Source organism: Periplaneta americana, chromosome 9 (assembly GCF_040183065.1).
Source record: "Periplaneta americana isolate PAMFEO1 chromosome 9, P.americana_PAMFEO1_priV1, whole genome shotgun sequence".
In the NCBI taxonomy this organism is placed as follows: domain Eukaryota; kingdom Metazoa; phylum Arthropoda; class Insecta; order Blattodea; family Blattidae; genus Periplaneta; species Periplaneta americana.
Genome location: NC_091125.1, coordinates 104,907,795 through 104,922,708, shown reverse-complemented (window position 1 = coordinate 104,922,708; position 14,914 = coordinate 104,907,795). Strand labels below are relative to the sequence as shown.

Sequence of the window (14,914 nt, the reverse complement as noted above, 5' to 3'; positions counted from 1 at the left end):
GTGCTTGATGCCACCTAGTGTTTATACACCACTAATTTCCTATCGCTCTGCAATCAGCAGACTCCTACAGAATTCACTTTGTCAATCTCCTGTTCCTGTCCTGGCACCCATGAATGATTTCAAGATCATAAAATGCGCTTGCTTTTGACATCGCTGTTCTCTTGAGTCTCATAGATTCAAATACTTGCCACTGAACAGAAAAGAAAGAAATCACTGGCTTTGTTTCTACTTTGATTATTTCTTTATTTCCTTTAATAACATTTACATGGTGAACAGTTTTTTTCTATAACACATTTTTCTTTTATTCCTTTTGTGTGGTTATGTACTGTACTTACTCTGACATTAACAACAACGTTACTGCATCGTGAAACTTGTTTCATTTTTAAATTCTCTCATGGTTTGGAGTATTGAAATGCATATACATATATAGGTAAATTAAATAATTAAACAATTTATGACATGTTTGTTTAAAATTGACAGCAATATACTAAACATAATACATTTTAGGTTCCATATATTTGTTTGAAGTACATAGTACATTTTTTTAATGAAATAGTTCTTATATAGATGTCTGTATTAAGAAATGTTATGTTTCTACAAATTCTTTTTTAACAAAATAGTATATTAACTGAGTTTAAGAAATGTGAACTAGTGAGTTATGATATAATAAATTTGAACTTAACATACTTGTCTGATACAAAAATTAACGTGCACAAAGATAAAATATATGAGAGGAACTGCCTGTTTCTCACTTCTGGACGTGAATGAAATTTGGATATTGTACGACTAAGAATGCACTGGATTTTTTTATGTATTCATAATTTAAAATTAACTTGGAAACATGTGGAGAGACTGCAAAGTGACAAATATCAAAACAGCTTTTAATGTACATGTCAAATAGAAAGAGAAGTTCAGGATTATCCAAGAAACAGTGTACTGAAACTGTAAAAAGTCACGTGGAAGAGTGGTGGTTAAAAGGGTAAAAGGTAAAGGTATCCCCGTCTCATGCCATGGAAGGCAGAGCCCCATGCTTTCCATGACCTTGGCACTAGAATGAGGTGGTGTAGTCGGCACCACGCTCTGACCGCCTTTTAGTACTTTCATAATTCAAAACTGAGTTTTAAGTAAGAATATCTCGATGTTCATGTTCAGTTCAAGATAATACTGTATTTATGTATGTTATTTTATGAAAAAATAAAAGGAACAATAGTGAAAATGAGATTAAAATGGTTAGGTCCTTTGAAAAGGATGAATGAAAGTCAAAGGTGTAAGAATATTAGGAAGACCCCGGACTAGATGGTTAGATCCAGTACAGCTAGATTTAAAAGAGAGAGACTATGATTGGGAAAGAATTCAAGAACAGGAATTGTGTCAAGACAGGATTTTGTGGAGGAGGCTATGTTCTGGGATGACCTACAACTGAGTGCAAACATCTACCGATGACGATATTGATTGCAAATTACCTAGATATTTCTGTCAATTACTTCAATCTATGCTACTTGCATCTGCAAACTCTTGACATTTTGTCAGATTAAAACTTACATACTTTTATATACATATTAATAACATTTGTATATTTGGCTGTAAAATTATTAGCAATGGATTATGGCCTGCTCATTCCCCAGATCTAACATCATGTGACTTTTATTTCTGAGAAACACTGAAAAATAAAGGGTATTCAACTAATCCTCATATGCTGTAGGAGCTAAAAGAAAATATTTGAACAGAAATCCATTCTATTAATGCAGAGGAACTTACGCGAGTGAATGTTAGTTTCATATGATTTAAATTATGTATCACACAAAATGGGCAACACTTCAGGAGGTAGTGTGGGGAGAGAGAGTACTGAATGTTATTAATATAACATAGTATGTAAGTTTCAATCTGGTGAAATGCCATGAGCTTGTGGATGCAAGCAGTGGTGGTAGCAGAGGGATCTGCTGCTGGTTGATCGACAGAAACACTAATAACTTTGGCTGGGGTTTACTGTACCATTCCATTTTTGAGAAGCTGGTAATATATTACCAATTTATTATCTCACATGTTTATGTTTATTCTTAATTTTTTTTGAAATCCAGAAGTGAGTCTGGGGTTAAAATTGGAGGAATGAAAAAGTCGTGCTTTAACTTTATAGTTAAAAATATACTACGAAATCTTGCAATATATTTACAATACATTTTTGCAGCAGACATAAAATACAAACGTCACAGGTTTTCATTGAGAGGTGGCTCTATTGTAAGGCTAACTATTATCTGTGCATTTTGGCTGGTGGATCAAGATCATGTACAAACCATGCACGAGTCACTGAACTGAAGCACTGATACTTCCAGCTGACTTTAGTTGCGAGAATAGTACAGGAATGGGGTAAGCACATGTGGCAAATGTAGTCCATTGCTTGACCTTGAGCCACCAGTTCGAAATGCACAAATAATAGCAAACTACTGAAGACTTATACTGAATTTATATATATATATATAACATATTTATCATTAACTAGACGGAATTCTTGTATACAACTATAAATTTAATAAATAATGGAGAAAATTTATTGCTCAAAAATGAAAATCTTCTGCAATTTTCTTGATTTCTATATATTTCATATTGAGTGTAAAAGACTGATGTTAAACTAGTATAGTTTCGCAAGAAGCTACAGGATATACTTTTGTAATCTGATGATGATTTGACAGAGTTTAACATAAATGGAAAAATTATTATTTTTTTTTTTAGAAACTGTGTATGTGCATCGGGACTGCACCTTCCGGTATGAATCACTAAAATATACAGTAAATAATAATTTGGTTATAGTGTTTTCTAATGTATCCTTGGCTTAGGGGATTTGCTAAGAATTCCTGCTACAGTAGCTTCAGCAGAAATGTTCTTTTCAGAATTAATAGTGATAACACTTATCTATGATCTATTTGTGTCATCTTTGATGATTATGTCTAATGAATATGACCATCAAATTTAGGAAAAGGAATAACATTATTTTAATGTATCCAATAAATGTTCGTTACTTTCAGTGTCAGTTTAATTTTTTTTCTTCCCTTCTCAAGAGTGTCATATAGGACTTCCTCTTAAACTCTCGCAAACTTTTAGAGCCAACTCTGTTAACATTACACTCTTTACATTTGAGTTCACAACTTACTAGAACGTTATTAGGTTACTTTCTGTTTTGTTCTCAGACTTGTCAAAATATTATACAAGATCTAATAACAATTTTAGCAGCAATTATTAAAAATAAGTGTATCACATAAATATGAACATTTTGCAACTAGTTAAATGATATAAACATAATTTACAAACATAGTACATGGATGACTTGTATTTCTACATCAGTGAAACTACAGTATTATCTTTCATCACTAACATGTTAACTTAAATACTGTATCAACAATATTAATACATTACTTTAAAATAATTACAGATAATTCGTACATCATTACAGCACTAATACAAATTAAATAAAATGTAATAAAATGAGCTTCATCGACATTGGAATGATATGTGATCAAATAAGTCATATGTAAATAAAAGTTATTGTATTTAAAAGAACAGATTAACTAATACTGCTCTTGCCTCATAGCAATAACCCAAGAAATCAATAATTTAATATAAGTTATATTTTACTTCACATAAAGTACATTCAGATTCCTTTGTGTTTTAGTATTTATCTTAAGAGTACCATGACCTTTAATATTATATAAAATTAATTATATTACCATAAAGCATTAAAAAATCCATGTTGACATTGTCTAAAAGAAAAAGTAGAGAGTCCGAAAATGAATGAATTATTCTACCATAATCTTGTATGTAATGATAAGTGAAACGAAAATGATTCAAACAATTTTCTGTGTAATCTTTTTCTTATGTTCTTTAAAGAAGTGAAAAATGGTATTCTAAATAACAGATTTTTTTTTCTCCGAGAAAGTGAACATTCATTACTAAAGAGCTAAACAGGATTACATTAGAATAAGGATTAAATATCAGTTTCCAAATTTATGTTGTTTTGTATTATCCTTACAAATACAAAGTACCAATACCTAATATTCAGTTTTATAATTACCGTCATCGATTTAAAATTTTCTTCATCAGAAAGAGACTGGAATTTTGAAATAACTAGAAATTGTTGAAGAAATTCATGTATACAGCATAATAAATATAAAGCATTATTCAACAAACTTCCCACGTACTTTCTACTTCTTTAATGTTTTGTATGGATTAAGATGGCAGATGCATGGTGGCAGAGCAAATTCAGTTGGCCATGGCTGTGACAGTAAGATTACTTAGTTTAATAAAAACATACAGTTAAAAACTAACATTGGTACTCAATTTGTTAGTGAATCAATTACAGATATAATAATTATAGAAACGTCTGCATTAAAAAATAAATTTCACTCACAACCAATGATTCCAATTTTGACATCTTTACTACTTAATTTCTTTAAACTGGAAGGTAAAATGTGATTTCTAAATCAACAAATACATCACAAGAAGTATATACACATACATACAAAAACAACAGTTACAAATGTACAGAAATCAAATATGAATAGTCTTCTGATCTTAAATTGTACAAATAATTATATACTCTACAGAAGTACTGCGCGTAAATGCATTTACAATACTTCCAAAAGTTTAGTAAACATATCCTTCATGTAGTGATACAAACAACATAACTACTTGCCTAAAATACTGATATTTTTAACGTATTATTTATTACGTGATATAATTACATTTCAGATGTAATATTCAGTGAGAAGATTTTATTTAAATTTTATAACTATAATCAAATTGTATTTTTCAGTATGTTATATTACCTAGATTTATGAAATACAATTCCAGTGTTTTAACAATGCAACTTGCCACAATTAAATATAGAATAACACAGTGTGATTATTTATTATGACTTGGAACACAGTAATATTATGGACAACTAAAAGGTTCATAGGCTTAAATTATTATTAATTAGTTACTCATATATTTATTTGTTATATAATCATAAAATAATTTTATATCCATTTTTTCACGTAAAATGTTAATACAATAAAATTTAATAAAACAAATATTACATAAAAACAAGATTTACACTTTTAAAATCATTATGTTCATTAATTACCATATCTGATATCAAAGAGTATAAGAAACGTTGGTTTGTCTCTGTTTCTTGTGTCCCGTCATAATGTATATTGGTGTCAGTAAAAATTTATTTCAGGTTCCATTTTTCCTTTCACACACGTAGCCATTAATGTAAGTACAGATCCTAGATACATTTTCAAAGTTTAAAGTGGATGTTATGACAAAGGACAGGAGATGAATTCCTTTTTTAATATGTGAGGAAATTCTCATTATTCATGGATATTTGTGTGGAGGAATCAATACATACCTGTACAATATCATAGACATTTTATACCAAAATTACTTTACTATTTAATGACTTATAAAATTTAGTATGGATCAAAATGAAAATAGTAAGTTATAATACAAATAGGCCTACTTGGAACAGAAAATATAATGAAAAATTAAGTTCTAAATAAATGATGAACTAGATTCTAAATTTAGAAAGGAAATTATAATAAAAAATGTTTATTTTTTAATGTAAAATTTCTGTTGTGATGCTGATGAAATAGTAATTTTAAAGGAATAGATAATATTTTTGATGAGCCTTTTGTATAAAAAGTAAGAGCAGAAGAAAAAGAAAAAAAAAAAGAAGGGGACGAGAAAATAAAAAGGAATGAGGAGGAACAGGTTGGGATGATGATGAAAATAATGATGATGATGATAAAAGAAAATTAAGATAAGGAGCCAGATAAACATTAATTATTAATAAATATGTGTGCACATCACCATTATTCGAATAGTAGAGGTTATCCAACTATAACTAATAGGGTTTGCGTAATAAAAAATATTATATAATTATTTCTGTGCGTTTAGTAAATGTTTAGGAGTTACCTGTAACTATTGAATCAATTGATAGAATATTCTTGAGAGTCTTTCTAATTTCAAAAGAAATAGGAAAAAACATGAGAAAGAAGACAAAGAAATTAAGAATGAGAAAGAACAGGAGGAAATGATGAAGATGATGATGATGAGGAAATTAAGAAAAGGAAACAGATAAACATGATTAATAAATGTTTGCATGCAATACTATTATTAGTGCAATAGAGGTTATAAATTCTTCGACATCAGTATGAGGCTTGCTTAATAAAAATATACTATTACTTTTTTTTTTTGTACCGTATATGTTTACAGATTATTCGTAGCTACTGAAATAACATTATAATAGAATTTTTATGTTTTTAGGAGTCCTTATAAATTTAGTAGGCCTATATTAAAAAAAAAATACTTGTAATGTGTTTGTTATTCACTGGAAAATATAAGAAAAATTTAATTATAATTTTGATAATGTCTTACGGTTCTTAAGTTTTTGATGATCTGATCATGAAATTTTGAAATTCAATATCTCCCAGAAACGAATCAAAAATGATATGGGCCCTTGACAAAAGTAATAATTGGGTCCCTTGAGTAAAAACAAATAACAACAATAAGAGCAATAATAATTTACCTCTTTGATGTTGAACACAGGACAAATTTCACTCACAGTCTCACATTTATTTTATTAACTCTCTAATACTAGTCTCTAGACCAGCCATTTTTAACCGGTAAGCTGCGAGAAAATGAAAGTAGTGAAGGTTGTTGTAGCAAACGTTGGAAAAGTAAAAGTCTAAAGAGTAGTAAAAAAAAAGTTAGTCCATCAGGTATCAACTTCGAGCAAACGCAGCACAAATCAGTATTCAGTAAATAAGTACTTACGCGTATCTATGAGAGCGGCAGAGAAGGGAATGACACACTCAGCCAGAATTGCCAGATCATTGAAGTTAAAATATCGTGCCAACCTTAAAAAAATCGCATTTCACTTGTTTGTGTGAAATCCTCCCCCGGTTAGGAACCACCGGTTTAGATTATATGAATGTGCCACGGGATTTTAAATTACACCTTGTGTGCCAAATTTTTAAAAAGATTGAAAGATACTGCTCTAGACTCTAGCAGAATAAAGTTTTACTCCAAAAATTAATCCTTGATTTGACCCTATAATAATAATAATAATAATTATTATTATTATTATTGTTGTTGTTGTTGTTAATATCATTTTAAGGTCTCCTTACAACCCAAGGCCCCCAGGGGCTGACTGGTTTGCCCATGTGTCAAAACGGCATTGCCCGGGACTGGCAGATGTGTTTTGTGATCTGTATTTACAATTATAACCTCGACCTAGTCCCATTGATGGGTCTATGTTAAACCTTTCATAGTCATCAGGATTGATATCAGAGACTTCATCAACAGGAGGAACCATATTTAATTTTTCAGTAGGATCTTCATCACCTTTCTTCATTTCGTTTGTACTGCCTGAGGTTGAGGTCTCGCCATCTGTCAGCACCAATCCACTTGTTGCAACTGATACTTCATCAGCACTGGAAGTCCCGTTGTGGGAAATTAACTGATCATATTTGGGTACATCATATGCTTCCTTCGTGCCTGTTACCGGTACTTCATTATAGATACCCTGTATTTGATTCAAACGCCTTCTCTCACTCTGATAGAAAGCTTTCCGTTCTGATCTTGAAATAAGAAACAGTATATTGTAAGAATTATGAAAATACAATATCAAAATTAACATTAAATATCGACTATATTGCACTGTTAGTTGCTGGGTTCTGTGATTGGCGTAGAAGGACCATACCATCACTCGCAGGGACAAGGGAAAAGTGGTGAGTGACAGATTCCTCTAAAAAGACTAAAATACCGCCAAATTCTTTAAGTTTCAAGAAATTGAGTGCCCTGTGGAAGTAGCTATTTCCCTCTCACTCACCATTTCCCTGCTGTCCCTGCTCATGATGGTATGATCTCTCTATGTTGGCCACAGAACCAAGCAACTGACTGTACCATCTATAACACTTGAACACCAAAATGATCATAGATCTTCAATATAAAGCCATTAAATAAATCAGAATAAGGAAGAACAGTGATAAACCTTCACATTTCTACTGGCATGCAAAGCAAATAGGTTAATACTTAAAATTAATGTTATTGTTATAATAATAATAATAATAATAATAATAATAATAATACTAATACTAATAATAATAATAATCTTATTGAATTTGGTATTCCCAGGAAACTAGTTCGATTAATTAAAATGTGTCTCAGTGAAACATACAAAGGAGTCCGTATAGGTCAGTTTCTGTCAGATGCATTTCCAATTCATTGTGGGCTAAAGCAAGGAGATGCACTATCACCTTTACTTTTTAACTTTGCTCTAGAGTATGCTATTAGGAAAGTGCAGGATAACAGAGAGGGTTTGAAATTGAATGGGTTACATCAGCTCCTTGTCTATGCGGATGACGTGAATATGTTAGGAGAAAATCCACAAACAATTAGGGTAAATACGGAAATTTTACTTGAAGCAAGTAAAGAGATAGATTTGGAAGTAAATCCCAAAAGAAAAAGTATATGATTATGTCTCGTGACGAGAATATTGTACGAAATGGAAATATAAAAATTGAAAATTTATCTTTTGAAGAGGTGGAAAGATTCAAATATCTTGGAGCAACAGTAACAAATATAAATGACACTCGGGAGAAAATTAAACACAGAATAAATATGGGAAATGCCTGTTGTTATGACGTCTATCTGATGTAGCTGGTATAGTAGCCTACTCATTTTACAGAAATAGTAGAATAGCAACACCACTGTATAAGGCATAGTGAAAGACATAGGAATGTCAATTATCATAATAAGAAAAAAATAATGGTAGGTATAGGACCTATACAATAGTTTCATAACTTACTTTGTAACACCTGTTGGTTTCCTTAAGACAAGGGAAGATTCAGCGTAAGCCTGAGGATTGTATGTCACAGTAGGACCTTCTTCGTCCCAGTTTTCTTCCAAAGGAGGGCATATGGGTTCCTCGTAAGGGGGAAGCTGAAAATGAACTTGATCACGTGTTTCATATTTTAGCCCTTCTATAACTTTGCGATTGGGACACGTGTTTATGTGACAAATGTAATTACCCATTCGTAGGCGATGGGTGGCATTAAATGGACATACAAGCATCTTTATTGCTGGGTTATTTCTTGCACATTTCACCAAATGTGCCTGCATCCTGGACTCAAATATGGAGTGAGAGAGGTTATATGGGCAAGGAATCAGTAGATCGGTATCAATCATAACTGGATGTGCTGGAACTGAAAACAAAGACACATCATCACTATAATTAGGCTTACGTGAAATTTTTATTTCTACTTTCTCATTACATGATGTGTGAAGAGAAAGTAGGGTTATTCTAATGTTGCAAAAAATAAATTTCGAAGCTTTCACGGAAATGATTTTGGTTATGTACAACAGCTTCTAAACTATTCGATGAATTTTGATTACATTCAGTGGCCTATACAATGAATCAATTTATCTGGGAAAGATTTGCAAAAAAATATACCTACCTAGACACACACACCACATCACACACAAACAGAAAAAAAAAAAAGGAAGAGAGGGACAGAGAGAGAAAAAGAGAGTGTTCCATCAATGCTCTCCACTTCCCTCTCATTTCATCTTTCATCTGTAGCCTAATAGTTAAAAATAGGCTGGGGTGATGTCTAGGGTTAATATGGGTTTCTGATGCTAATCTAGGTACTAAGAGCTTGGGACTCTGAGGTCTGAATTCGGGCTTGTCAGCATATAATGGGATCTTATCTGAAGGGCTCAGAAGGCTAGCCCGCCTATTAGCATCAGATTCACGAATGCCATCCAGGACCAAGTCCATCTGTCGGACAATCGTCGCATGTAGGGTGTACCATGGACCTATATCAAGTGGCCTATATGACCTAAGGGCATCCAGTCCTCGTGGAGAGAGAGAGAGAGAGAGAAAGGAGAGAAAGAGCGTGTGTGTGTTTTTAACAAGCTTCAGTGATTAATTCAATTATCAGTAATGAAAAACTAAATGGAGTAGGTATACGCTTACTTAGACGACATTACTGTGTGTGGTACTAGTCAACTATATCACGATAAAAACTTGAGAAAGTTTCTTGAAGCTGTAAAGAAATATGGCCTTACTCTCAATGAAAGCAAATGTAAATTCTGTACTAAATCCATTAATCTCCTAGGTTTGGAAGGTCAGTAGCGTTCTTTTCTAGAACCCTTTCTGAAAGTGAACGTCGGGATTCTGCTGTAGAGAAAGAGGTTTACGCTATTGTCGAATCACTGCAAAAGTGGAAGCATTACCTAATAGGACGTCCATTTTCGCTATTAACCGATCAAAAGTCAGTATCTTTCATGTTTAACCGTATGGAAAAATAAAAAACGAGAAGATTGAACACTGGAGATAGAATTATCTTGTTACAAATTTGATATTGTCTATTGTCCTGGAAAGGATAACACAGTAGCTGATACATTATCCAGGGTCTGCTCATCCTCATCTGCTAGAATTCCTACTCTTTATCAGCTCCTCCAGTCTCTGTGCCATCCTGGTGTAGTGCGAATGGCACATTTTATTCGTTGTGGTAATTTCCCGTATTCCTTAGAAGATGTCAAGAAGATGACTGCATCATGTCCAGTGTGTGCAGAAATTAAACCTCATTTCTACAAAGGAGAAGATCGACTAATTAAAGCAACATCACCTTTCGAGCGTCTGAATATAGATTTTAAAGGGCCAATACCTTCAAAAACTAGCAATGTATACTTACAATTGTCGACGAGTATTCCAGATTCCCATTTGCATTCCCTTGCAGTGATGTTTCAACTTCGACGGTCTTAAGCAGATTATCAATTTTATTCTCAATTTTTGGGAGTCCGTCATTTATCACAAGGAATAGCAACTAGCCGCACTACAGCATATAGCTAATCCAAAAGGGAACAGACAAATTGAGAGATAGGTATAACGGAATAATTTGGAAGACTATAGAACTGACCTTGAAATCTAGAGGTCTTCCAGTTATACAATAAGAGACTGTTCTTCCGGAAACCTTAAATGCTATTCGATCTCTGTTATTTACAGCAACTAACACAACACCACATGAACGTATGTTCTCACACTCTAGATGCTCTGCAAATGGATCAGTGCTACCGACATGGTTGACAACACCAGGCACTGTATTCATGAGAAGAAATGTTCGTGCAAGCAAGTTCGATCCATTAGTTGAAGTTCAGTTAATGGATGCGAACCCTACCTATTCTTATGTTCAAACATCTAATGGAAGGGAGATGACTATATCCATTCGACAACTTGCTCTGAAGGAACAGATGCCTATTTTTAGGAACAGGATGAAATTCAAATGGAAGACTTCGAAAATGATGACAATCAGAATACAGCTATTTCTAAACCATCACAAAGCCCGAGAATGACAGAAAGGGATGTTTCCAATCTGAATGAGTCTTATGGAAGAAATGGCGAGACTAAGTCAAATGAGAACAATGTATATCTCGTTGTTCTGGCAGAATAGTGAAACCCCTCCAATCCAAGTTACTTACAGGACTATATTCAATACTAGTTAAATCGACCGTATACATAATGATCGATTCTTCTATTTTGTTTTGTTTATGTATCCAAGGTAGCCTATTTGTTTATGTAACCAAGTAGCTAGATTTATATGTCGAATAAAACCAACTTTGGTTCTATAGATTGCAACTTTAATAAATAAACAGTAGGTATCCAATAGTTTAGGAATAAAGTCTTTTCACAAATGAACTGATAGCATGGCAGAAACCACTTTGGTATTAAAGATGTTGAAAAAGTCTATTTCCCTAAAAATCTGCTTTTTACAGTATTAGAGTTTCACTAAATAATAATAATAATAATAATAATCCGTGGCGCTATAGCCCTTTAAGGATCCAGACCAACCAGCTAGCTGCTGGACTCACGTCCACATGCCGAAACAGAAGTGGACGATCATCCAATCAGAATGGAGATATCGTGTAGTTAGCATGATCACCCCAGCCATTATAACTGGCATTCGTAACTAGATTCCACTACCTATCGTAGCTCCCCAAGCGCATCACTATGCTGGGTGGGCACCAGTCCCATACATTGGCCGAAATTTTATGAGAAAATTTCTTCCTCTCCTGAGGATTCGAACCAGCGCACATTCCGTAACGCGAATCCTTGACAGGATGCTTTAGATCATGACGCCATGGCGTGGAAGAGGGACAGAATTTCACTATTCATTAATTATATTATTGAGAAACTAAAAGTAACCATATTTTGAAACAATGCATTAACAACATATAAGAGCGCTTTATGCGCAAAGTCTAATTAGCCAAGAATGTGAGTTAGAAAAATGTATCCCTTGACAGTTCTATTTAAGTCACCCTTAAACTTCCGAGACTGTTCGCCACTAATAGCAACGGTTTCCTGCATAAGTAAGCCTATTTCATTAACGTGGTTACTTTGAATAAATATTTTACAGTACAAAAAATTTGATAGTAATTTCACTTCATTAACTTTTGAGCAAATCCTGATTGAAATTAATGGACACCCTGTTCTATAGAAGAGGCCGTGTCTTTCAAATCGAGTCTGATAAAGAATCAAATATTTTACGGTCAATAAATATTTTAATCCTGTGAAATTGTATTCGTTTGTAATCAAACTTGAAGTAGTAAATGTATTATTTTTTTATAAAAAAAGTGTACGGTAGTAAAGGAAATACAATTGAATTTCACAATTAAGATTGACGCAACCAGAGCTGTAGGTTGCAATTTAGGCAGATTGCATTTTGTGTTGACTAATTTTAAAGAATAAATAATAAAATAAAATAAAAAATAAATATTTCTTTTAACTAACTCCGAACATTATTTTATGTCGTTTTATTTGTAAAACGATATATTATTTACTTACTTTTTGAAGTTTTCAAAATCGGAATTGATGGATCGGATATACTTGCTACCGTATGTAAAACTGAAAGAAACTTGAAACCGTTAGTACCGTTACAAATTTAAAATTTCAAATTTAACTAGTTCATATCGTATTCTGCGACAGGCTGGCCATCTATTTAGGAAGTATCGCAACTGACTGAGTGTGCTCCCCTCTATCGAGAGGAAAGAGCATTATGAGGCAAACCACCGAAGAGTGGAAAAAGCCTTTAAAAATACTCAGTTTCTACACTACACAAGAAATATCCTTGTAAGATAAATAGGTATTTTTGATTGTATTGACTTATGAATAAAAACAAAAAATATTACTAAAATAATAAAACTGTATTAAATGAATAAGGAAGAGGGAAAACTACGATTTTTTGGTGAATTTATATGTAAATATTTGTAATTTATGACAATTATCATTTTTCTGTTACCAAAAGAGCATACCATTTCTTTAGTAGATGGTGGTTTTAGTAGAAAATTACTAATATTTTGTTCATAATTCACTGACTTAATCATCCATATTAAATTACATTAAAAACAAATTGGAATAGCCTGTATTTTTTTCTATTACTACTACTGCTACTGCTGCTGCTGCACTTCTTTTTCTTCTATGGCTCGACAGTCCAATATTGAACCTTGGCCTTCTGTATCAAACCTTGCCAAATGTAACTTCTTGCGTCATTCTTTTCCAATTCCTTACTCCTAATATCTTTAGCATCCGCCTCCATGGCATCGATCCATCTTTTCCTTGGTTTGCCCACCTGCCATTTGCCTCCAATTATGCAATTTTCTTTGGAATTCATTACTTTTCCATACTCTGGACGTATCCTGCCCATTGCAGTTTTTTCAGTTTAACTGTTATAAAGAAGCATGGCTCTTTGAACAGATCTTATAGCTTCTTGTCATAGACGGAGATATGGGAGGGGGGCACAGAGAGGCAATGCCTCCCATGTCAGAGTGATATAAATTACTGTCTCTTTCTAGCATTAGATACAGTATGAAGAAAGCATAACTTTGCAAATTAATATGCAAATAAGCATTATGTTTCTAAGTATAGGCATTCATTATGTGATTTGTCTTTTTATAATATGGGTAAGAAAGAACTGGAACATGCCTGGAACATTTTCTAGAGAGAATTCATTCAGTTCATTTCATGTGGTAGTTCGTGAGATGCCCATTCCTTTCTAAAAGTACTGGTAGCCTATGGAACAAAGTGGAAGTAAATGTATGGTATTAGTAACAAGGAAGAACCTGTTAATACTATGCGTAATAGTGTAACTGTTTGTGGATCTGCTGCAGATGATGAGATTCAGTGGTGATATTCAAGTAGTTTAACAACCAGTTCTCTCATGTGTGCTATGTTAAACATATACGGTTATGTTCATGGTAATTGCGAATGTCAGGTAATCCATACTGAATCCTAGGCCTCATCTCACCAAATACTATCGCGCTATCACCAATCCCATTGATGCTTAATAGTGGATTAGTTGATATAGCGTCGTTAAATAACAAACTAAAAAAATAATTGAAGCCATCTACCACCTTGCTTTAAACCTTTGATAAGTAGTAAAGGTATGAGCTTATTTTGATTAACTTTCTTTCATTGTCAAGCATATTACGTAATTTAATTAATCTAGTTTGTGTACCATACAATAATGCAGTTTCTAATTTTCTTCGTGAGATACTGTCATAGGCTTATTTGATATCAATAAAGAGCATGTAAATATCCACATTAAATTCTCCTCACTTTTCTCTTAAATATTTAAGTATGAACAAGTTATCTGTTGTAGACTTTGCTGGTCGAAACCCCATCTGATATTCTCCTATAAACTTTTCGAAGTATACTACTACTACTACTACTACTACCACTACTACCACTACTACCACTACTACCACTACCACCACTACCACTACCACTACCACTACCATTACCACTACCACCACCACCACCACCACCACCACCACCACCACCACCACCACTACCACTACCACTACCACTACCACTACC

General features: G+C 33.1%; 1 protein-coding gene across 1 annotated transcript; it reads right to left on the bottom strand.

Annotated features, from left to right (window-relative positions):
- Window positions 1–201: 201 nt before the first annotated feature.
- Window positions 202–9,848, bottom strand: LOC138706351 (protein D7-like). Its single transcript, XM_069835525.1, has 2 exons — window positions 8,846–9,848; window positions 202–7,616 (listed from the first exon to the last, which is right to left on the bottom strand). The coding sequence occupies exons 1-2, from the start codon at window positions 9,223–9,225 to the stop codon at window positions 7,160–7,162; spliced, it is 837 nt and encodes a 278-aa protein (XP_069691626.1). The 5' UTR covers window positions 9,226–9,848; the 3' UTR covers window positions 202–7,159.
- Between the last annotated feature and the right edge of the window lie 5,066 nt (window positions 9,849–14,914).